A 27,121-nucleotide genomic window follows, 5' to 3' on the forward strand; every position below is an offset into this window, starting at 1 on the left:
AAGGAAAGACTTTGGCTTCCTTACAACCTACCATAAATCTAATGAGAAAATTAAATATGATTATATAGATAAAGCATTTGACACATTACGAATTCTCAGTAAAGGAGAGTTTTCTGTTCTTTCTTTGTTCCAACATGCATACTAGCAGCAGTGAAAGAGGAGAGGAAATCATCATAAAGAGTTAATAGAAATATTGTTCTGTTACAATTATTGTACATCAATTGCACAATTGATGTTGTGCAATATTTGGCGGCCATTGAGTAAGATAGTTGGAAGTGTTCACAGTGACAGTTCTACATGTCAGTGACACAGCAAATATCACAAAACTATTCAATGACCTTCAGTGAAGGTTGAAAAAAATATTGAAAATGTAATTTGGTAGAGCTTGTCAAGAGAAAAAGACAGTGTCACCTAAACAGCTTCCTTAAATGCTTGATTTAATCAAATCATAGCATACAGAATTAGTATAACTTCAATAAAATTTCTCTTCAAAGGGTATTTAGTGGAAGAAGTGCAGTAGCTGTAACTAGAGGTTACTTCCCCATGCTGTCTTCCTGTGGAGAGTTCTGATAGATATCATATCTTGGTGGCAGTGCTTGGAGAGCAGGAGGTCACAGGGTTAGGTTCTTGTCCATGGAAATCAGTGCTTTGACATAGGAGAGTTGAATAGTGATCCAGAGAACCCTTGAAGGTTAAGTCATATCAGTAGTGACATGCTGATATGTAACAAGCTGTATCCAAGTTCGTGATTTTTAGAAAAAAAATTTAGTTCCAATAAGAGTAACAGATTTAATCCTAAAGGACTTTAAGGTTTAACACAAAATAATTGGAGATTATAACATGCAGTATTATAACAGAATTATAATATGCTTTGCTTAAGCCATAGGCTGTTGTTATATATGTTCCCTTTTCAACCATACTTTATAATCTACTCCATAACAAATGTTTAAAAATCATAACAAGTACATAAAAAGAAAGGTAAGAATGATAAAAGTTGTGACATAAAAGTTGAGAGAATCAAAACAAAATATAAGTTTTGAGAAATTTAGACAAGAATTAAGAAAAAGAAATGAAAAATTATAAATTGTATTAAAATAGCATTGTAAAGTCAAATAAAGGCAACTATCATTAAACAAAATACTTTTTAAGATGGATTAATATTTTGAAAAATAAGATTATATGAACAAGGTAACATTATGCAAAAGGCATTAAAAATACAGATACTTAGGGTTAAATAATTAAAATAATGTGACAATACAAAATGAATAATATACTGCCATGCATTTCCATAATTTATAAAAAAAAAGCCTTCTGATGCAGAGACAAACATTTCTCCCGTATTCATTTAAGAAACAACTTTCCATCATGACCTTAAAAGAAAAAACTACCTTTTTTAAAAACCTTGAAATAGAAAGACACTGTGAATTTCAGATACTTTTTTAGTTTCCTTGAGGTCTACCCATTTTTTTTTGTTCTTTAGTGTGGAGGGATCCTCAAACTAGAGTTCATAAAACCAGAAAGGGCACTGTGGTCCACTGGAATGAGAGGTCTTATTTTTATGTTTACCTCCCCGCATATGTCTCATTTATTTCTTCATTTTCCAAGTGTCCGTTGTGCTTTCTAAGTTCAAGTACTTTACTAGACTCTGGAGGTACATCACGACGGAAACGAGAGCACACTTATGCTTCTGTAGCAGAGAGTAAGATTGATGATAAGTCACTTTTAAACAACTGCTGCTGAAGAATGCAGAGTTGCTATGTAAAACGTAAAAGGAAACATAATAAACCAGAAAAAATATAATAGCATCACATAGTGATAGGAAAACGTAAATGAGGATGGTAGGATACGTGGGTATCCAGAGAAAGGATCTCAGAAGTCACATCTTATAAGATTGACATTTGAGCTGAGGTGTGAAACAGGGGCAGAAGTCTTGGCAGAGTGGAAGCCTGTGTGAAGTACCAATAGCCAAGATGAGCCTGACTGTTCCTCAGGAACAGAAAGAGGCCACTGTAGCTAGTGCCTAGTGAGTAAAATAAAGTCATAATACACAACTGGAATCAGATCATGCTGGAACTTTTCACCAGGGCTGAGAGGTGATTTTTATCTCAAATGAGATAGGACTTTTTCAGAGGGGAGGTTCACTCCACCTGCACAGGATTTGATCTGATGGGGACCGTTGTCAATCTGGCTATACATTGTATATATGCAAAGTGTTGGATCATTCATGACAATGTATAGTGCCCTTGACAATGCAAAGTGTTGGATCATTCATGACAATGTATAGTGCCCACTGTGTCATTACATATAAAGAAGAATCCGAAAACATACCGTGAAGGTTTTCTTAATGTGACTTTTTAAGGAAAACTCAATTATATCTCACAGACTTAAGTGTCTTTGAACTTTTACCAGATATCCTGATATCGTGAAGAGAATAAGCTATTTCCCAGGGTCTATGCCCTTACATTGTAAATGCATAGTTTTCTATTATATTGCTTTATCTTTTACAAACCTGTTAATTTTCAGTTTTCTTTTTACTCAACAAGTATATTTGTGTGTATTTTACTGTTAAATAGCTCTTTAAATTGCTATCAAGGGGTAAATATGCATGTTAGTTAACAGCTTTGACTCTGAAATAAGAGACCTGAGTTCACACTCTGACTCTGTCACTGGCCATCTGTGTAGCCATGTGAAAGTTAAATGTTAACATTGGTGAAATTCAAGTTTTAATTATAGTCGTTAGCAAATTATATGGTCTGTGGGCCAAGTCTGGCTGCTGCCTGGTTTTGGAATTTTTTTTTTTATTGAAATACAGCCATAATTATTCCTTTACATACTGTCTTTCCCATGACAAAAGCAGAGTTAAGTCATTCTGACAGACTGAGACCTTACATGGCCGGTGATATTTAAGATATTTATTGCCAGCCTATACATAGATGTTGGCTGACCATTGTTACAATGTGTACCCTTGAGGGTTATCTTAGGAATTATATGAAATAATTCATGCAAAGCACTTAGTACAAGATCTAGCATTTAGCAAGATATATATATATATATATATATAACATTTCTTTTAAATTTATTTTTAACTTCCAAGTAAATCAAGTTGACACCCTGAAAGATACTCCATTATTTTTGTGAATTTTTGTATATCCTTGGGGGCAAGAAACCCAAACTTGAGAAGTATACATTTAAGAACTATGGTCTACTTTTGTGACACTTGTCCATTTTTACAATAATAACATTCCTTGATGTTGGAAGTTCAATTTTGCCCACTAATGATATAGATATCATAAATTATATATGTAAAAGTTCTTGACTGTATTATAGAAATATGGGTGGATTGTTAAATTAATCATTGCAGAGCTCTTTGAAAATCTAGACAGCAATGTGAAAATGCAAAATTTATAAGTGGAACAAACAAAAAGAAGCTGATGATTCCTTAAGGAAACTGATGTTTTTATGGTTTCTTCCTTTTGTTGTCCTCACTAGAGATTTATATAACATTTGGGGAAATTTTCAATATTTCATCATAAGCATTCTTAATTCAGTGTAGGCTATACATACAGGACAATTTGAACCTACTTTAAGTAGAGGGTGGACATAGTATTTTTATTTTTTAATTGGGGTATATGTTTGCATGCATGGCTATGTGCATTAAAACTGTTAGTGAAAAAACTTCATGCATTAATAAAGAAATATATTTACTGATTTTACTTTTTTAAGTAGTAAATATTTTGTAAAGAGGTTCCTAAGTAGAGCTTTTAAAGTCTGAAGAAAGAGGATGAAGATAGTATTTTTGAGTGTTCCAACTTAAACATTTCTTATTTCTTTCTCTTAATTACATTACTTCTGTAAAGCATATATCAAATTAATTATAAGGTCACATCTGTAGTTTACCCAAGTATCATAATCACTGTATATGTTTCATTTATTCCAGTGAAGCAGGGTCTTCTTGTTTTCAATTTCCATTTCTTATGTTACTAACACTAAAACGGCGTTTTCAACTACTATATACTAATTTATTTATTGAAGATTCAGCAAGTTTTCTTATGTTTTGTATATTTGACTGTGTAGAAGAGGTGATCAAAATACACAGTGAATCTTTAAATGAAAACAGTTTATCACAATAAAAGACACATTGTCATTAATCTCCCTCAAAATACCCCCTCACATGTCTAACACACTTATCCCATCAGTCTTGCCACATTGAAGCAGTTCTGGAAATCTTCTTTCTTGTCTTTAGTTACACTGTCTTGGCTGCCTGTGTGTCCTGAATGGATAAAAATGTTTACCTTTTATAAGCATTTTTACCTTGAGGAAGAGCCAAAGTCACAGGGGCCAAATCTATCCATTAAGGAGGAGTGAAGATATACTGTAATGTTTTTGCAAGCCTGCCTTTCCACTGGACAGTACTCAGCAGCAATACTCACTGTATGTTTTCAACACATCTCATAAAGATAATCACCAAAGAGGACTTCCAGAATTGTTTCAGAAAGTGTCAAGAAGGGGCTGGGGATTTAGCTCAGCGGCAAAAAGCGCCTGCCTGGCAAGTGCAAGGTCATGAGTTCGGTTCCCGGTACCGGAGAAAAACCAAAAAAAAAAAAAAAAAAAAAAAGAAAGTGTCAAGAAGGATGGGATATGGATGGTTGAAGTAAAGGGAAGGATTTTGAAGCGGATTAATGGCAATGTGATTTTTTTTTACAGTAAAACATTTTTAATTTAAGCATTCACTGTATTTTACAGCTTGTAGATATTAATTATAGATTATAATTAATATAATAGCTATTAATTAGAATGTACTTTATAGCTTATAGATATTAATTATAATATAGTTTTCCTGAAATATTGCCTAAGATATTAGTTATTCTGGGGTAATAATGGTGGAGAATCTTATTACTGTAGTCTATATAAAATTATAATAACATAAAACCATAAGTATTTTTCACTGGAAATGATTGCCAGATTATTTGTGCTTATATGTATAAAGATCTTTATTCTCCTTCAATTATATTTTTCTCATTTATTTTGTTAATGCTTATATGTATGCACTTTCATAGTGTGTTTCTCCCTTGGAGACAGCTGACTTTGATTGAATCCACCCAAAGCTGTGAGCCAAATAAACCTCTCCTTCTCTAAGTTTCAAGTATTAGATATTTTTTCCCAGCAATGAGAGAGTCACAAGTATACCAGAGATGTGTACATGTGAATACGGGTATACGTATACCTGTATACCTCTCTTTCTGTAAGTTGCCCAATGTCATCTTTTATAGTGAAACTGGATTATTTTACGTAAATATTATATACTTAATTATAAATTTTACTAATATAATAAGCAATTATCAACTTTAGGATATATTTTTATATAATAAATGTACTAGAATATAATATTTAAGTATAATCTATTTGAAGTACATTGGAAGAGAAAATGAAAAAGAAACTTAAATGAACAATTAATGTTCCCAAACATATTTTTAAAACAAGTTCTTAAAGACAATTACCAATTATAACAATTGCCATTCTGTACAGTATGTATATTCCAGTCATAATTACTTATTTTGAGGTGAAATAGCAATTAGCTTCATTTTATGAATAAACTAGGACTTTTACTCTTGTTTGAAAAACATGAGTACGTATACCTATACTCATATGTACATATCTCTGGTATACTTGTGACTTTCTCACTGCTGGGAAAAAAATATCAGATACTTGAAACATAAAGAAGGAGAAGTTTATTTGGCTCACAGCTTCGGGGGGATTCAATTAAAGTCGGCTGTCTCCAAGGAAGAAACACACCATGACAGTGCATGGAGGAGGAAAGCACCTCATCCGAGCTGAGTCAGGAAACAGAGTCAAATTAGAACCTGGGACAAAAATACACCCTTGCAATTCATGCTTCCAGTAACACTTCTCCCTCACCCACACCCCGTCTCCTAACAGCCTCAGCTACTCAAGTTAACAGTGGATGAATCCACTGGTGAGGATACCATTCTCATGGTTAAATTACCTTTTAAACACATGAGGTTGGGGCTGGGGATTCAACTCAGCAGCAAAGCGCCTACCTGGCAAGCGCAAGGTCGTGAGTTCAATTCCTGGTACCGGAAGAAAAACAAACAAAACAAAACAAACAAAAAATAAACACATAAGGCTTTGGAGGCATACTTTCAACTTAAGCTACTACATTCCATCCCTCTCCCACAATGACTTTTATGTGCATCTAATTCAGTAATAGATGTTTAGTTTATCTTTAAGGGGTTCCAAAATCTTAATAGTTCTAAAGTTCTGAAAAGTCCAAGTCCACAGTGTCCTGGAACTCAAGGCAAATGTTTAGCTTCAAGCCTCTGTTAAAAAAAAAAGTTAAATATTTTCAATATACACTGCCACAAAATAAATATTCTCATCCTAATAATGACAGATTTGCAGATAGAAAGAAACTGTATCAAAGCAAGAATAAATCTCAGCAAGGTAAACCTTAAAGCCTGTAGTTTCATATCCAGCACCCAAAGAAAGTCGTGGAGAGAGATGAATTCCAAAAGGCTTTGCATCCCTGCCCCAACAGCATTATTAGTTGTAGCCCACATGGCCTCTCTCTTGGGCTTTCTCTGCGGCTTAATCTCTGTGGCTTTGCTCAGGAGATGATCCATGTTTCTGGCATTTGTAATTTCCTAGGCTCTCCATTGTACCTTTGGCTTTACTGTCACAGCTTTTGCAATATTCTCTCTTTTAAATTCTGAGTGGAAGCCTCCTTCACTCCACAAATGTTGCACTCTGTATGCTTGAAAAAGCAGGACCATGTGAATGATGCCAAGTTGCCCCCCAGTTTGAACAGTAACTGGCCTCCCTTGCTTCATGGCTACAGAGGCCTTTGAGTACATGAATGGCTGAATACTGTTAATTGAATCTCAGAGAACTAATTCTTTAGGCAGTCCTTTTTGAGCAATGGGCCCACTGACTCTCTTTTGAAATAAAAGCTTTACTGTAATGCACCCTAGATGCTGGAAAGGATGAACATTAATTTTCCTAAGGTGTCTTTAGGCCATCTTTCTTATTGTCTCATAATTCTTGGCTTTTTTTAGTGCTAATCTTACCAATCAAGTTCTTCTAGGCTCCAAATTTACAGACACTTCCTTTTAGCTGCCAGCAAAATTTTGATAACTTTTTAGCTCTCCCTTTCCATCCTAATTCTCACTGTAGTTCTGACTTAAATTAGCCAGTATTATCCATGACACAGCCTGAACATTTGACTGGTTGAAAATTTTCCCCTCTAGGTGATTTAGTGGATTACCCTTAATTTCAGTCTCCCCAAAGTCTCAGGATATGGCCGAAATTAATACTTGGTTTTCCTGACCAGAGTATATCACATATAATCTCTAGTCCAACTGACAATGGAGTCCTTTTTCACAACTGAAACCTCCCAAGCCTGGTCTTTACTCTCTGCATCACTACTGTGGTCTTCTGGGCTCTGACTAGAATCATCCATCAATCTCTCCTTACCTTGCATATAATATCCTAAGGCTTTTTTAGGCAGCATCTCCAAATCTTTCCAAACTCCAAATCACTTCCAAAGATGTCTAAACAACATGGTAAGGGTGATTGCAGCAATAACCCACTTCTGACACCATTTTTCTGTATTTGTTATTTCCCCACTGCTGGAACAAATTACTTGACACTTATAAGTTAAATGAGCAGAGGTTTGGCTTACTATTTCCAGTGGGTTTATTCCAAAGTCAGCTACCTCCAAGCAGAAATACATGGCAAAATAGTGTGACAGAAAAAAGAAAAAGCTGCTCATCCCATAGCATCAAAATAAAACAAAATTCCTGAATAAAAGGCATGCTGAGAACAAAATTATAAATATCCTTTCAGCAAGCCCCTAGTGACCTTTCTTCTCTAACCAGATCCCTCCTCCTAAAGGTGGGGCTTAGTAGCACAGTCAGCTACTAAACTGATGTGTGGATGAATCTGCTAATAACTAAAACAACCCATTATTCAATCAACTTTTAAACACATAAGAATTTTAGGGGACATTTTATATCTAACCATAACATGTATATAGCTAACCTGCAGTGATTTATTCTGGAGAACAATGTAATTTGTTCCAGAGAACCATGGCTTGTTTAGGTATTTAACAGTTTCCTATAACACCTCATCTATGTTTCTTTAAAAAAGATGACTTTTAATAATCATAAAAATTTGCTTGACTTTCTGTTCTAAGACCACAAACTCCTCAGCCTTTTTGGTTTGCTGTTTTGAAAGAGATTGTTTTGAAATCTTTCCAAATTTTAAAATTATATTTCATAAGCATTAATTCTTTGAAACATCACCTTTGGCAATAGTCTTTGTTAAAAAGAAGAGAAGGATGAGCCAATTTAAAAAAAAGTGGCATGAAAATTTGTTAATTGTTGAATAATGCAGCACAATTATTAATAGACTATGTTGTATTTGAATTTTCTCTCTTTCCTTACTATCAGACCATTGTCTTTCACTATTCTCTCCTTTTTGGTCCATTGCAGCTTACATACTGACACAGGTATAGGCGCAGCCCCATTCAAGTTTGCCTTTTCCTAATCTTGCTTGAGTAGATGATCAAGTTTAGCAATATAGGTTTTATCCGAAAAAATAAGACTTGAGAATGCTCAAGGGCTTTTTAAAGTACAAGAATAATTGGAAAGCCGTAGCCCATAGAAGCCCAATACGGTCTCCCTTTCTATTTATTTCCTAAAGAATACCTTATTACACTTATAGACAATTCAAATAGAGGTAATTTTAATGCAATATTTAATAAGCTAAGTATGTGTTAGGCCCTAAGGAAAGGAAAATGTTTCACTCTGATAATGAATATGGATAACCCCAGCCCAGTGGATATAATCTGATTAAACTAAACATTAATTTTGTCATATAAAGTTGCACAGGGTGAACTCCAGAAAATCATGTGATATTGAAAAGAAAACTGTAAAAGCATAATTTAGAATAAGTACATTTAGAATAAGAAATTTCAGTTATTACAGAATCTTACTATTTGACATAAATTGCCCCTCTATGATCTATTCAAACTTTTCCCTTGTTTAATTCTATTATTATTATTTTTGTTTGTTTGTTTGTTTTTCTCTGGTACTGGGAACCAAACTCACGACCTTCCGCATGCCAGGCAAGCGCTTTTGCCGCTGAGCTAAATCCCCAGCCCCTCTCTTGTTTAATTCTAGTGCCTGAGTTCAATGCAAAAAATAAACAAAAATATAACATTTTAATGGGTTGGTTATTTTAATTAAGATTAAATTAATGAATTCTTTAATTTTTAAAACAGTGGGTTGTTAGATTTTTACCTTTTTTGACAGTGATGTAGAGTACATTATTAAAACAATTTTTATTGTAATTTAGTACTCATATTTTCTGTTGCTATGTCCCTTTCTCATGAAGTAGAAGATCTTAAAGTACTTTCTTTCATCAAAGTCAATCTATTGCTTCTTTTGAAATGCTCAGATCAAAACATTGATGTTTTTATCTCATAGTTTTATATACTGTTTGGTTCTCATTCAGCCTCAAAGACTATGGAATAGCTAAGAGCAGCATATCATTGTCTTTATACTTTGGAAATTTAGCCACTGTTTGATAATGCCTTGTATTTGTTAGTATACAGTATTAGTTGCTCTAGTAACATCTGATGAAGTAAGTTGCTTATTTTGAAAATCTCAGAGGTTATTCTGGACTGAAAATAAATAGAACATTAGGCAAATAGGCTTAGATTACAAAATGTAATTCCATTAAATAAATGTCATTATATCTGATTATATTAGCTTGCCAAGAAAATTTGGCTGCATATTATTTCATTATAAAGTTTATTGGCAGAATGTGAGCTAATCAACAGTTTTTTATTTTAGGAATATTTCCTAAAAACCTTATTATTGGAATTATCTGTGTGTGACAAAAACTTCCTTAATAAATTTCTCATTACTTGATTTCATACACCTATACCAATTAGAATCCTCATTATTTTGATTGCCAGAAATCCTTATGTGTATACTATGCATCTATATATTCAGTTTCTATGTTTGACACTTGTGATTTAAACGTTGTTAGTGGTTTATAATACACAAGAAAGTTAGATGCATTTAATTATCTTTTTCTGGATTTTAAAAATTTTATTTCTGCTTCAAAAATAATATTGGAGAATGCTTATCAATTGATTATAGGCAGTAAAGATGACAGTATTAGTTTCTAAATTTATATGTTAATAACCAAAATAGATTCTTTCTCATACATTCTCATGGTGATCATTGAGAATGGTGACCATATGTATTTTTCTTTTTCTTCCGGTACCAGAAATCGAACTCAGGACCTCGCGCTTGCCAGGCAGGCGCTGTGCCGCTGAGCTAAATCCCCATATGTATTTTTGATGTCACTATTTACATCTTAGAATCCAGCTCCTTCAACTGTTTGAACGCTGGCGGTTTCCTAGGGGTTTGAAAGCATAAGGCTTTATCAGCCTTATGTCTATAGAACAACTGTAAAATCTCTGTCTTGCCTGTCTTTTGGACACACCAAAGTAAAGCTTTTTTTAAAAAAAAAATTCTGCTTTATATTTTTATGGGACTCTAATCAACTGGATATATCAACTGTGTTGTGGACTGCCTGACATTTTAAGGCAGAAAAAGTAAATTGCCTTTTTTATTGTACCCTTTGCCAGATATATTCATACTTTGACTCAAGGCAAACCATTCAGTAGAGATGATTCAGTTCATTTCTTACTAGAAAGCACATAGAGCAATGTCTCTAATTCAGTCACAGTTTGCAGTACATCATAACTTCTCAATTCCCAAAAGGATGAAAAATGTTACAACACACAGAGTGAAAGGGAAAGAAAGTGCTCCAGAGGAAAGAACAACTGGGGTAGGGGAAAAGAGAAAAGAAGGAAGGGGAAAAAAAGATATGGGAGGCTGGGGATATAGTTCAGCTGGGGATATAAGTACAGCGCCCATCTGGCAAGCACAAGGTCCTGAGTTCAATTCCCAGTACAAGAAAAAAAAAAAGATACGTATATATACACAAGAAAGCTAAGGTAATTATACTACTAATTTCTATTAGTTCATTGAAAGGAACAGTTAGTGCTTGTATTGTTTGATCAATTTTATATACCTTTACCTAGTAATCTGAGCCACTACTATGAAGATAACAATATGCAATATAATTAATTTCCATAGTTAATTTCATATCATCTTGTTTTGAAATAAATGTTTTTATTTTTTCTCTCTTTGAAATAAAAAAGTAAAAATATGAGTTCAAAAAAAGAAAACTGGAACTTGTGAGTGCTCAGTTTTAAAATTATGAGGGTAGAAGTAGTGCTAGACATTATTAAAAAATGTATCCTTTCACTTGTGAAATACTCCTTAAACTTATCGTATTCCATTTAAAAGACAACTCAGAGATTCAAGGAACTGTGTCACTTGTGTATGAGACTGGCATTTGCATTGTCTGTATGGAGGGTAGGGTGCAGAGCAGAGTAACTCCACTGGATGTCTTTCCAGTTTTAGATTTTTAATGTATGTTTGATATTCCTCTGATTGGCTGTGAAGCCTGGGTAGCTCTAAGACAGAATGACTTGAAAAGTGTTTTTTTTTCTTCTCTAGAAACTTACAACAGTAAGTACTGTACAGTGGTACCTTGGTTTAGAAACATAATTTGTTTTACAATTTTGGGGACAATGGCTGCATTTTTGTTTATGTTGGGAAGATGGCCATGGTTGTGTTGGTCACCTGATGTAGAGTTTGTTAATTGAAGTGAAATTTTGCCAAAAGCTTTGTTTGCATACGGAATTGTTTGCTCACAGAAGTGTTCATGAACTGAGGTATTACTATATTTTATGATTACACAACAAAGTTAACTTCTGTTTTTGTGCAGATGTTAATTAAACATAACAGAAATAAGATTGAATCCTGAGAAATACTGCCTACAAGATTGTCCTTCTGTAATTCAGTGTGCCTAAATTCTTTTACCATAGTATTATTCTGAACACTTGCTATTCTCTGGAAATTTAGATTTTGATATGTACTAATGCATAGGGTGCCTCATCACCATTTCTCAGTAAAACTCTGGAATCTCTGGAGCTTCTAGTGAGCTTCATTGGAAGGCAATATTTCACAAGTGTTGTAACAACTCATTTTTAGAGGAATTAAGTGTATTCTGTGAGTTAAAACAGGACCAGGAGCAGGCTCTTAGAATTTATACCTAGATTCCTGCAAACTTTGTCTCATACACATTGTATCTGGGAGATTTCGCTTTATGTCCTGATGTCTTAATAAGTCTTAGGTATGACTACAACTATATGATGAGTCTTTGCGTGAACTGCTCTAGCAGATCGCTGAAACTCAGGATGCTCTTGAAGACTGCTAGATCAGCATTCTTAAGTTTGACTTCAGCAATCTGAGATAAATCTATTTACATAATAATTAAATGAATTATATCAATTTGGATATTTACTTAGTGTACAAAAAATAAGACACTGTAATAGTCTCTGATTTACCACACTTTAGATTTGGGTTCTCCATAATGGTCATGCAGCTGTGTACTCATATGTGGGATGTGATTATCTTTTTTTTTTTTTTTTTTTTTGGTTTTTTTCTCCAGTACCAGGAACCGAACTCACGACCTTGCGCTTGCCAGGCAGGCGCTTTGCCGCTGAGCTAAATCCCCAGCCCAGGGATGTGATTATCTTAAGACACAGATGTCAGTCTACATGGTAGATTGTAGAGAACATAATTTACTGAACCGGTACAATTAACGTGTGTTTTAAAATCAATTTAAACAGGCTGCTGAAGTTATAGAGGGAATTAATTTTTCTCAATTTATCATGGGAGCAAACAAACTTTGGACCACAGAAATTTGGAACATATTTTATGACTTTGTGTTTTCTTTATTCACTTCTCTGGTTCTTCCATTTTTTTCTTATACCACAAAGGATTTTAATACAATATAACGATTATGAAGCTATAACTTTTGCTTCTCTCTTCCTAATAATCTAGTTTTAGAAAGTATTTTACCCAGAGAATTAATTTTTTTAGTTTTTGTCTTTTACTTAGTGCTACTAACTTTAAAATTGTAACTCTGATTCTGCTTTTCTGTGAATCTGAGATGTTTTTTAAAAACTAAAACTCTGTGGATACTGCTTTTATACTAATTTTGTCCTGGTTTTCTCTCCTATAAAAGGTTGTGTATCTTTTTTCTGTTCTACATATGTGAAAAATATATATTTTGCTTCATGAATGAATCACAAAAATGTAAAGTATATTATTTTGAAAGTAATAGAAATTTAATTTATTACTGTATGTTTAATCTTGTGGATTTTTATGGGTTTTTGAGGGTTTTTAAAAACATATTATGTCAGGTTAAGAGTATTTTATGATCTAAAGAATAAAATTTACTCATTAGAAGTTTTTAATTGGATATTCCATTTTCATTTTTCTTTTTTTTCTGATAACCACAAAAGTTTTTAAAACTTCATTCTTGCTAAGAATTTGTCCACCCTTTAGTTAGACCTAAATGTATCTTGTCCTTTGGATATGTGAAATACAGTTTTATTACTCTTTTGGTGTAGAAAAGAATAATTTAAGTACGTCAGTAGTAGAAATCTGTAGGACATTTATTAATCCAGCCTTTGATCAAACACGTGACAGAGGGCAGTGTTTTCTTTCCAGTGACTAAATTCACGTCACTTCCTCTTCTGTTAGTTTTTGGATTACAGTATCTTTCTCATGTCTTTTATCTTTGTAGATATTGGAATACAGTTCTTAGATAGAAACCTGTCTTCTAGAAAACCTTTAGTCTGTGATACATATTATTCATAGCTAATGTCCACAGGGCCAAGCTGGTTATGGAAATGAGTGGATATGGCTGACATAGGAAAATGTGGAGTAACAGCAAGTGGGGAGAACTAAAAGTTTCCTGGTGCATCTTCATTCAAAATGTCAAATCTCAGATACTCTTTCTAGATCAGTGGTGAACCTGTAACACCTGTGCCACAGCAGGCTCTACCATTGAAGGCTCTAAAAGTTCCCCCTCACTGTGAGCAACAGATCAATGCTACCCGCCAGATAAGACTCACAGACACTTTGTGGTCCCTAGTTTACATATTCGTATCTTATATATCTTTCCAGGTTAGTTAACATTTAAATAACTTTTGTTCCTACCCTACGGTATTTTGGGCTAAAAATACCTTTCAATTTACTGTTCAAAGTTAAATATATATACTAGCCCATGACCAGATTAGAGAATTGTGTACTGTATGTACTTTTCCAAACATGTAAAGGATTATTGACATGCATATTTATTCATGTCTTTTTTTAATTTTAAAGAGAGTAGTACATGAGAAACAATCAAATAAATAGAACAGTAGCAGCATACCAGTATCATGAACATAAACAAATCAAAGCAAGAACATTCAGAGTGATACAGGGTCTCAAGACAAATTAATACAAACCAACAGTGGTTATTACATTGCATATCGCTATCCTCAGCTACATTGCTCAGATTATCAGATGTAAGAATGAAAGATTGCTCAAACCATTAAAGAGAATAAGAAAATAATTCTTCAATAAAACATTAGAGATAATACAGAGTTTCACTATACAAGATGGTAGGAGTTCACCATTGTAATTCCATTGCATATTGTTACCTTCAGATCAGTTGCTCAGACCACCAGACGCAAGCATTCAAAGTTGATCAGAACATAAAACGTTGTGAGCATTAACTATTCATTTCAATACACCGTCAGACAACAGCAATACAGTCATCGCAGCTATTCATATATATATTTATGTTTTGCCTTCCTTCTTTTTTTATTCTTTCCCTTATCCCAGTCGTTCCTTCCTTGGAGCAGTTTCCTTTCCTATCATGTACTGTATGTTTTGAGTTTTACCTAGTCTTTCAGGTTCCTACACCAAGGAGACAATATGATGTTTACACATGTGGGTCTGATTTATTTCACTTATGAGTATGGTCTCTAGTTGCATCCATTTACCTACAAAAGCCTTGAGTTTATCCATTTATTTATTTATTTATTTATTTAGGACTCTTTTTTGGAACCGGTAATCAAACTCACGACCTCACGCTTGCCAGGCAGGCGCTGTGCCTCTGAGCTAAATTCCCAGCCCCCGAATTTATCTTTTTTAATATCTGAGTAATACTCCACTGTATAAAAATACCACAACTTTTTTATCCATTCCTCAGTAGATGAGCATCTGGGTTTCCAGGATTTAGCTAAACCAAATTTGCTGCTATAAACATGGGTGCACATATATCTCTGTGGTATGATGTCTTTAATTCTTCTGGGAAAATACCCAGAAGGAGAATAGCTGGGTTAAAGGGGACTTCCAATCCTAGTTTTGTGAAGAATCTCCATATTGATTTCCACAGTGGTTTCACCAGTCTACACTCCCACCAGCAGTGGAGTAGGGTTCCTTTCTCCCCACAGCCTCTCCAGCATTTGTTATTGGTTGATTTCTTGATGATAACCATTCTTTCTGGGGTGAGATGGAATCTCAGTGTTGTTTTAATTTGCATTTCTCGAATGACTAATGATGTTGAACATTTTTTCATGTATTTATTCGCCATTAGTATCTCTTCATGAGAGAAGTATGTATTCATCTCAGATGCCCATTTTTGGATTGAGTCTTTGAATTTGGGAGGCCTGAATTTTTTTAATTCTTTATATGTCCTAGATAGAAGTCCTTTGTCTGAGGGGCAGTTGGCTAAAATTTTTTCCCAGTTTGTGAGTTTTCTTTTTACTTTATTGGTGATTTCTTTACATGTGCAAAAACTTTTCAATAAGAGGAGATTCCACTTGTTGATTCTTTGAAGTATTTCCCGTGCAGTTTGGTTTTTGTTCATGAACTCTGCCTACCCCAGTGTCATCAAGATTTTTACCTACTTTCTCTTCGAATAAATTTAGTGTTTCTGTTTTAATATTTAGATCTTTGATCCATTCTGACTTTAATTTAGTGCATGGTGAAAGACATGGGTCTAGTTTATTCATGTCTTTTTTCTAAAATTCTTATGTAATATTGTTTTAAAGAAATGTAGACATGTGGGAACAGGGCAAATACAGAAAATTCCTTTCAATTTTTGTGTGACTCCAATACTTTTTTAAAACATAGAATTTTCTAATTAAAAAAATCAAAATTCTATAGTAGCTATGTATTTTCACACAGAATAATTTCTATCTTATATAATTGTAACCAACCTCTGTATAATTTCTTTTGTTAAATATGATTTTCCCCCTTAATCTGTAAATTAATATATAGTTATAAAAACATAAGCAAATTCCACCTTCATCATTATCTAAACTCTCCACCTCTTTCTATATCTGGCTTTCTTCAAAAAAACCAACAAAACTTTCACTAAGTTTCGAGAACTCAAAGTAACTTATTTAAAGCAGTTAAGCACAAACAATATTCATCTCTCCCTAAAGTTTAAATTTACATTTCCTGAATTGATGGTGATGATTTAATCTCTACTTATGTCAGATTGCACTTTAATATATGGAAAGATTGAAAAATACATAAATTTAACTGGGTTAAAGATTTGTATACACTATTACAGCTTTGTCATTAAAGTAAATGAGGTATTAAAGTCTTAAAACCACAGCTGTAATAGGATAGAGAACTCAACCATAACTGTACAACTAAGGAAAATACTAATTGATGATGCCCTCTTTTCAATTGTCCAAAATAGACTTGTTTCATGTGGCGTTTCTTAATTGAGGTATATACTTTTTTGTTTTTCTTCTGTCTTTATGGATATGGAGCTCTTTAACATATAGAACTTTCTAGTTTATTAAACTTGTGCTTTTTGGAAATTAGGTTTTCCCTTTGAACCCTACAAAACAGTTGTCTAGTAAATGTTGTATCACTTACCATGTGGTTGATTCTAACTCATTTTAATTCTCTTACTTTTTATTATGAATTATACCAGTTTGAAATTGTAATGAAACATTTTAAGCAATCAGTGAAGGAATTGTTTTTCTATTGATAATGTAAATGTATCTTTGGAAAGAAGAAAAAATATAACTATGGTTATATACTATATGAAACATCTTGATGAAAATTCAGAGGCAGGTAACATTTTTAGTGATATTATGCCTGATTACCATCCTGGTAACTGGGAACACAACACTGAACAAGACCGAGTCCTTGTTATTGGAATCTGCATTTTTCATTTTTCCCTAATTTTTTACTTGTCTTTGATATTATTCTGTGGTTAAAATAAATTCAATTTTTCCTTTAGAATAATTTGCATTTAACGAATGAGTTATTATTTGTTAGTAGTTTTGTGGATTTTGTATGGTAGGTTCTTTGAACATCATGTTTTTGTCAAATTTATAGACTTTAATACATTAGCAAAGAAAATAACAATTAAGAAAATATTAACTTCCATTGTGAGTAAAACATATTTATCTAATATTTTAGCTGGGAAGTTTTAAGATTCCTTCTGTCGAACATAAGATGGTGGTTGGAAGAATATTGCTTTGATGGATTTCGTTTTGATGGTGTTACATCCATGCTGTATCATCACCACGGAGTGGGTAGGTATCATAACGCATCACAAATGGAGCTGGTGCTTTTATTCACTCATTTCTTTACTAACGAATATCACCAGGCTTGGGGGTCAGCTCCAGAAGTGGTAGTGACCATTCCTGGCAGCTTCACTTTTAGTTGTTACATTTTATGTTGTCATCTCTATAGTTATTTCTGATCCTTTGGCAAGAGGTAAGGTATAAATAAATTTTATAAGACAGAGAAAGGTAATTATTTTCTTTGCAATATATCTTCTTGATAATATACTAAATGGGTTGTGTTGGAACTCGCCTGTAATCTGAGCACTCAAGATGCTGCCTGAGGCAGGAAATCGCTGGTCAGAGCCGACCTGACTCAAGGAAAACTCAATAGCAAGACACCTCTCAACAAACTAAATGATTGTAATGGTAACAGTTTGCTTATTGGGTAGATTTAAGAAAAAAATTAAGGAATTCATTGGTATAGCAAATACTTATTATGAAAAAATATATACTGATAGCATTTCTTTTTTTTTTTTTTTTTTGAGACAGGGTCTTACTATGCAGTTCAGGCTGTCCTTGAGCTCACTTTGTAGCCCAGGCTAGTCTTGAATTGGCAGCAGTCCTCCTGCCTCCGCCTCGTGAGTGCTTGGATTATAGTTGTGCGCCATTACACACAATCTGATAGCATTTTTAATGATAAATATATAATAAAGAAGTGTAAATAAAAATTATATGTGAGAATATTTGTGAATGTATTTTTTACATAATATAGATTGAAGAAAATATTAATCATTGACAAATTAATCATTTAACACATCTTTCACTTTAAAGTTGTGCCAAGTGGGATCTCAGGAACTTAATTGGAAAATGTGCAGCTTTTTTTTTTTTAATGGTTAAACACAACCAGCATACAAAACTAAAAAAAATGGGGGGATATAGGTTGTAAATCTTGAAAAGTGGATGCTAAGGAAAAAGGCTAAGTATTTAAAGAATGCTATTTACTCTTAATCATGGTGCTGCCTAAATGAAATGTTTGCAGCAAAGATATTTGGGGGAAAACTGACATCGAGGCTACAAAGGTAAGCCTGGAAAAAGTCAGCAAAACTTAGTCTAAAACTACCTCTGCTGAGGGTAAGATATATTCCAAGGATTTGTGGTATTAGGAAATTAACCAGAGTTCACCAATATAAAATAGGCTTTTCATGTGTAGAAAGCCCAAGAAATGGTAAAGGAAAATACTGGGAGTTACTTAACATGTTTCTTTCTCTTGGAATGAGGAAACAAAAGAAAACTAAATACAAAATGTGAAACGTCACAGAAAAAGAACATATAGTGTATCACAAAATTTGTGAAAAAATAATGTTAAGACAGTATTTAATTTATAAACTCACTGAAATTAATCAGGCAGTATGTAAGAAGGAGAACTAGTTCACTTCATGGAAGAAATAATTGGCTGAACTCAATCCTATTTTCTTAGGGAACCCATATATGACTTAAGAATTTGATAGTTGAATAGTGGTTGCCATTGGCTAAGAGGTTAGAAGAAACTGGGAAATTTGGCCAAAAGATACAATAACATGAATAGACTGCAGGATCTTATGTACAGGATGATGACTCTAGGTGATAATACTGTACTTTTTATTTGTAATTTAGTAAGAGTAGATTTTGAGGGTCCTCACCATATGTACATGTGTACATACACACATACACAGATGGTAACTCTGGGTGGTGATGGATATAATTAATTTGACTGTGATAATTAGTACATAGTATACACCTATATCAAATAATTATCTTAAATATATACATTTTAGTCAACTCAATATGTTTTAAAAGGATGACAGAATCAAAAAGGAAAATATGGTAGTTGATTTACTACCAAGTTATGTAAACATAAATACTTCCTATAAAAGTTCCATTATAATATGGTAATTGAAAATATTCTTCAGTGATGGAATTCACCCATCTGAAAAAAAAGTAAAAATAATTTGGATATAGAGAAGTAGAACAGAATAGTGTTGAACACTGATTTAATTATAAAATTAAGAGTAAAAGTAGAAAGTAAACACTGTTGCCCAAATAAGTACGAAATAATTTAAACAACCAAAATTAGCAAGTAAGAAGAGAGGATATAGAAGAACGATTGATTATAATTGATCATCTTAGAAAATTGAAGCACATAAATGAAATAAAATAACTGCTACATCTCAACTTTGTGATCACTTTGGTATTTACTTCAGAGGGATCTACTAACATATTACACTATCAGGTTACTGATGTGACCTGAACTGAGTCAATAATTTGAAATTTAGGATTTCTTTTCAATATCACATAATTTTTCTGTTGTACAATTTACTTAAAGTTGAACCTTTGAAGTTTATTTATTGTTTATTTCATGGTGCAGGGGTCAAATGCAGGACCTCAAACATACTCAGCAAGGGCTCTACCACTGAGCTGCATTCCCAGCTCTCACTTTTTTTATCTTAAGCAAAACAACACCAACAACATAACTATTTTGCAGGATTGTTTAAAGTCAGTAGTAATACAAAGAATTTTTTGGAGTGATGACAGAATTTTTTGCTGATGATGACATTATCATTACACTTTGCTATAGTAATAAAATTTATATCAATCTCAGGAATTTTGATTGTGCAAGAGTTATGATTTGCATATTGGCATAATATATTCTTTTTTTTTTTTGTTCTGTAGGTGAGAGTTTTTCAGGTGATTATAATGAATATTTTGGACTCCACGTAGATGAAGATGCCTTGGTTTATCTCATGTTGGCAAATCATTTGACTCATACGTTGTATCCAGAGTCTATAACAATAGCTGAGGTAAAGCCGTAATGATCTCTTATCTTTTAACTCCCTTTAGTACAGGACGTTTTGTTACCATACAGTATTTGAATAATTAATCACATGTTGTCAATAATTTCATAAATGGCATTGTACCCTGGCTATAATACAGCTATCTTGTATGAGTGGCATATTACTTAGAACTCACTGTTTTCTTATTAAGGGATATCATATACTAATTACTTGTCACCACTCCTTTGTTTAAAAGAAAATGCCAGTTGTAAGAAAGTAAAATTTCCTCCTCAGAAGAGAGGTCTTCCTACCCTGAGACCTTCAGCAAATAACTGAATATTAATGTGTGTCTGTCTCTTTTTCTATTTATTTTTCTTCTCTGGTGTAATCATCAGAGATGGCATGGATCAGTGCCTGCAACCCCTCTCAGGCCTTTTTGTTCTGATGGGATTACCTTTCTTAAGTTCTTGTTCTTGGATTGCCAAATGTTCATAGTTATTCATGATTACTGAAAGTTCTTGATTAACTGTCCCAAAGCAGTACTGTATTGATATAAATGTGGAATATGAATAATTGTCAATTCCCTTCTTGATAATAAGTATGATAAATTTGAGCTTTGTTAAATGTTTATGGTAATTTAGATTTAATACTAAAATCCCCCTGGTTTTCTTAGTCCTCTTTCTAAGAGTTACTATGAAAATTGAATTTAACATGTTTAAACTGTACCATAAAGATGACAGTGGTGAGCATCTAAAAACAGTAAGATTACCTTTGGAAAAAGTTAGAATTAAAGTGTATGTTTATTTTGACATTATTTAGTTCATTGGAATGAAATGCAGGATTAAATCTCCTTATAGTGTTATATGTATAGCCTTTTTTTTTTCCTCCATCAGTTCTCAAAAGCAAAAATCTCCAACAAGTTGGAGTGATTTCATGATTTGTCCCTAGACAGAGAACAGTTGTACTCCCTTTAGGCTTTTTGCCTTCTAAATATCTTCTGGAAATACAGCAACAGCCCTCAAGTTCTTCAAATGATTTCCTATGAAGAATTAAAAGGAACCGAAAATTGTAATACAATTTGTACACTCAATATGAATTCATGCTCTTTACCTACTTACATCTGATCTTAGCACATAAGTCTTGCTAATACTTGTACTAATACAATACTTGATGTGCTGAATTTCTTTCAACATCAGAGTGTGTTTTAAACTTTATGTGTTCTTTTGCATAGTATTTTAATTTTATCTGTCAAACTTCAAAAAATCAATTATTTTGTCAATTATATTTATAGCAATTCAAAGCAGAGATGTTATGTATGACAAATTATTACAAACAATGACAGCACAAATCAAGAGTGTATTCTGAAAAGAACCAATTACTTAATACATGAAAGTTAGAATTGTTACATTGATCTTTTCATTCATTTCAAGTAAAATGGTTTTATCATCTTGGGAATTCTCTGATTACCCGAGTGTCTACCAATGAAACTTTGAGGCTTTATCCTACTTGTATTACATGGTTTTAGATATTTTTTTTAAACAAGTAGTGTCTTCAATTTATTCTTCTTAAATTGAAGACTACTTCAATTTCAATACATCACTTTTCTGTCTAGTGGAAGTCTCTTCAAAATGTAGAATTGATCCACATGAACTGTCTTTTTAAAAAAGAAATGTAAAGTGAATAAATATTGTAATTTTATATAAAATTATGTAGTAGAAATATGAATTTATAATGAAAATTATGATTGAAACCATTTTTCTAGACTATATCTACCATTCTATGCAGTGATTTTTAATTAAGTTATCTCCCTTCCACAATAGCTGTGCATCTGGATATTAAAGAATTAGACATATCTTAATTTTATTCAAAAACAGTCACTTATATATATGATATCAACGGACATCAACTTTTAAATTTTTATTCTGAGTATGTGTTCCCAATACGTAACGGTTACATTTATCCTAGGGAGCTGATAAATGCACCTAATACATCTTAGTTCTTCCACCCGCCGTCCATTGGTACCATTCTAATTTGCAAAGATATATTTATTTTTCTCCCTTTTATATTTACCTTTTTTTTTAAATTTTGAGAGCATAATCACTCAGATGTGTTAATGGGACATGTATCTAGGATTCATTTAACAATCAAGACCAATTAATATCCATATTTTTTCTTAGAGATTCATTTTCCTAAAATAGCATTTAGACACTATAATATAGAACATATGTTAATATCTTCTTAAGAAAAGTTATCTTAATTTTTAATACCGTCCTAACACTAGTCATTGCTCATCTTTGGTGTCCTCGGAAAGTCCTTTGGAAAGATTTGTGTGTCTGTTTCCATTGTGGTGCTTGGTGTTCAGTATTTATATTCAGCTGGTGCTTGTAATCAGTTTCACTAAATATCTATACTATCTATGAAACCTTGCTTTACATTTGGATAAATATAATCTTAAAAATCTTTCTTTTTTATTGCCCATTTCTTTTGCTTTTGCTGAACTATAAAGAACTATACAGAAATCAGATATTGTTGCCTAGCATTTTATTTTCTTATGGCTCTGTTCTACCATGTATATATTCATCTATACATTTCCTCCATAAAATAATAAATTATTTTGGGGGTCTGCAGAAATCAGACAGTTATTTTTCAACCATCTCTTTGGTCAGAATTTGGGATGGTGCTGTAGTAAAAGCAGCATTTGAGCTGCCTCAAAGAATTTTTAGAATATGGTATGAAAAAGTAAGAATATTAACCCAAGGAAGACTTCAGGCACTGAGACAGGTAGATAAGCGAAGGCAGAGTGAGTACTTCAAGGTAGCAAAAGTATTTAGTACTTGAAATGAAATAGTAGAAAGTAAGGATTTCTGTTTCACTTTCTGTATACTTCATTATTATTAATTATTATTATTATTTGTCTTTTGGAGACAGCATCTTGCTATGCAGTTCAGGCTGATCTTGAACTCACTTTGTAGCTTAGGCTGGCCTCGAACTTGCAACAATCCTCCTGCTTCAGCCTTCCAAGTGCTGGGATTACAGGCATGCACGACCACACCCGGCTGATTTTCTGTGTACTTTAGTGAATTATCATAACTACATTTTATTGTCATTTCATTTCCTGTCATTTCATTAATATTTGTTTTTTATGTATTTACATCTAGTTTATGACTCCTGAAGTCAGGTAGGATGTCTTAAATCTTTTACTCAGAAAGTATTTGTGTATCTGCTTTATGCCTAGTAGTATTCTATTATTCTAGATTCTTTTTTCTTGGCGTTTTTTTTTTCTTGTTTTTTTCTTTTTTTTTTTTTTTTTTGTACCAGGAATCGAACTCATGTCCTCGCACTTGACAGGGAAGCACTGTGCCCCTGAACTATATCCCCAGCCCAATTCTAGGTTCTGATATATATCATTGACAGCAGATACTTCACCTGATAGGTTTTATTTTATAACATAATTAGAAGAGCAGATAATTGAGTAATTCATTGAAGAGAAATGAGAGCATCCCACTTGAAAACAGTGTTCAAGTCAATAGTAGGAAGAGTGCGTAGGATTGTGGTTTGTGCCAGAAAGGCAGAAAGGGAGCACAGGGAGGGAAGATGCCTGCTCTTGGTTTCCCAGGAGAAGCTTGCTGTAACTGGCTTTCCTGATGGGAGCTCAGCTGTTCTCCTTGGAGTAGGAGCCCAGGTCTTGCCTGTAGTTTGGAATGGCTGCTGTTCTCTTGAGAGAGCTCTGGTCTTCACCTTGGGCTTCAGTGCGGATCCCTCAGCCTTCTGGCAGAAGTCCTTCAGCCCACAGGCGCAGACTTTCTAGCTTCCGCCACGGGCCTTTGTACCTTCCTGGTGCAGTTCCTTGATGTGGACTTGCATGAGACATTACCTTGCACTCTAGGCCTTCTGCTGGACTCCTGCAGGACATTGCCTTGGGAGCCAGGCCCTTCGCTGGGTTCTTCAGGTTTCTAGCTTGCGGACAGATCTCTTGCACTCTTCTGTTTTTGACTTTTTGGGTGAATCTTATAAAATAATCTTATAAATTATGTGTCCTATATTAATTTGTACCCTTGTGAACCACTGACTACAACATATACGGAGAGAAAACACATAGCAGTTATATTTCACATGTATTTTTGTGTTTATAAAATATTTGAGCAATATGAATTGATGATGCTCATGTGCTTTGTTTTAGGATGTATCAGGAATGCCAGCTCTGTGTTCTCCGATTTCCCAGGGAGGGGGTGGTTTTGACTATCGATTAGCCATGGCAATTCCAGATAAATGGATCCAGGTAAGATTTGATGTAAATATTCATTTTTCCTGTGGATACTATGTTGGTTTATTTTTCAACTTTTTCTTAGTTGTGATCATTAGCAACAGATATTATAAGTATTAAATTTTTGCATTAGTGTATTGATTCTTTCACTGTTTAATAAGGAACTTTCCATTATAAATACAGTTGCATGAAACTTTAGTTCTGATATATTAAACACATCAAAGTTCATCAAAGTCTTCGTTTCTCCCGAGACATTATCCATGAACATGTTCTGCCAGTTTGAACCACCTGTGGTAAGTGCATGGCTATCGCGTTGGGCAGCTTGTCCTACTGGTGGTACAAATGGACCTAATCACTTCTACAGGTCTTTTTCCTAGTAAAATTAATGAAAAGCCACCCAATGGAAGAGTGATACATGTACCATAAGTGCTCCAAACTTCCTGGCAGCAACACATACACATATGAATTATGACCCTGTCAGGAACATGTTAATGGAGAAATACTCCTTAACTCCCTGTACTTGCTTTATACTATGGTCTTCTCTCAAAAAATTGAACTCATCCATTTCTTCATTCAGTATTTGAAAAGTCCTTACCTTATGCCAGACAATAGGAATGAATACTGTAATTACACATGGAACTTTACACATTATTTCTCAATGTAGTTTATTAAATTTAATGATTAAGTAGCTTGGATTATATGTATACATATACATGTACATATATATATATATTTGATAAAATATACATGAAAATATATATATGCATTTTTTACCTGAATGGTGAAAGTCAGTTTAGGTTTCCCATGGAGCATTTTTGAGTAGCCACATGTGTCAACATGGGCTGAATGCAATGTAAGGAATCGGAAATCTTTGTACAGGATGCTGCAGAGTACTGTGCAGACATGAACTGGTTTTGTGAGACTACAGCTTCAGAAATGTTTAACTTTGTGTAGAAGAGTCATGAAACCTACTCTGAGGGTGTGGTCATTGGTATCATCCCCTGTTACCTTTCTTGTACTCAAGGTAATCTGTACAATGCACATCTATGGTAGTCAGACCTTTGCCAACATGACTTCTGCTCTTCCATTTACAATAATTCCTTAAGCATTATCAGGTTCAAAAGCAGTATTTTACAGAGGTTATTAGACTGAGAAATTAAATGTAACTGACTAGTAGGCTTTCAAACATCCAAAGGTTGCCTTGAATTTTATTATTTTTTCAATATTGTGTTTTTCACGTTTCTCACCTTGGTGTAAACTTTACCAGTCCCTGTCTTACTATTTGTTGTCTTCAACATAGTCTTCTTTCTCTCACAAGTGTCAAATCTTACTTTTTTACCTCTCAGTGAAAAACTAGGACCATTATTTTGGTGCAGATTCAAGAATATTTGAAAATATATATTAATGTTCAATTATTTTCCAGTCAGTTATAGCTCATAGTCATGTATATCATACTTGGAATATTGATGGCAGTGTTTTTCCAAATCCTTGAATTCAACCTAATTAACATACTACTTCATGTGTTTGAGGAACAGCAGTAGGCTGTGCAACATAAAAGATAGGAAAGTGCAAGCTCCTATGCTTATGATAGGACCACCCTGCTATCTTCAGTTATAAATTCTAATGGCAGATGTCATCTTCTAATGTAGGTTAAAAATCTTTTTGCATGAGCAAAATGGGATGTTAATAAATAAAGCTAGAGAGAGTAAGTAGTAGTTTTTAAAGACCTTGGGTGCAGGCCTGGGGATATAGCTCAGCAGCACAGTGCCTGCCTGGCAAGCACAAAGTCCAAAGTTGGATTACCAGTACCAAAAAAAAAAAAAAAAAGACTTTGGATACTGTGATTTTCGTCTGTTTTTCTAAGTTGTGTATTTAAAAACATAACCTAGTAAATGACTGCAATTTCCCCTAAATGACAGTGAAACTTGCAAGAGTGTTAAATTAAATGACACATGGATGTGTGTGCCATGAACTACTGACTGCACATAGAGTGAGCAGAATTACAATGTTAGATTTCACTCATTTTTGTTGTTCAAAAGCAAATTATTTACATTTTCCACCTATATTATTTCACAATTTCTCATTTGGAATGCAGTTTTAGTTTAATGTATTTAATATGTGACTACCTAAAATATGTCAACTTTCCTATATCTATTCATTTTATTTGATCAGCTTGAATCACTGTATAGGTCATGTAAAGATAGTATAAACATACATTAAATTTTTAAATTATGAAATTTATCACTTCTAACTACTGATTTATAAATTTCACCAAATAGTTACTGAGTACTTAGTATTTTTGTTCTTTTTAAAGAGTTTTTACTTAACATTTTTATATTGATGTAATGTATATTCACTTGCAGTTGTAAGAAATATCTCCCTGCAGTATCATCTTCCAAAGGTATAGTACAGTGTCATAACCAGTACACTGACTTTGATCTAGGCACAGAATGCTTGCATCAACTCCTGCTAACTTCATGTAGTTGGGTAGCCATATATATTTTG

The 27,121-nt window shown here is 33.4% G+C and overlaps 1 protein-coding gene across 1 annotated transcript in view; it reads left to right on the forward strand.

Moving 5' to 3' along the window:
* Positions 1-27,121, forward strand: part of Gbe1 (glucan (1,4-alpha-), branching enzyme 1) — a 267,155-nt gene that overhangs the window by 161,644 nt on the left and 78,390 nt on the right. The window contains exons 8-10 of the mRNA XM_005375541.2: positions 17,454-17,569; positions 20,252-20,379; positions 24,533-24,631. Coding sequence (XP_005375598.1) covers positions 17,454-17,569; positions 20,252-20,379; positions 24,533-24,631 — 343 coding nt within the window. The remainder of the gene's footprint in view (positions 1-17,453; positions 17,570-20,251; positions 20,380-24,532; positions 24,632-27,121) is intronic.

This window comes from Chinchilla lanigera, unplaced genomic scaffold (assembly GCF_000276665.1).
Source record: "Chinchilla lanigera isolate Chin_1 unplaced genomic scaffold, ChiLan1.0 scaffold00006, whole genome shotgun sequence".
Classification (NCBI taxonomy): domain Eukaryota; kingdom Metazoa; phylum Chordata; class Mammalia; order Rodentia; family Chinchillidae; genus Chinchilla; species Chinchilla lanigera.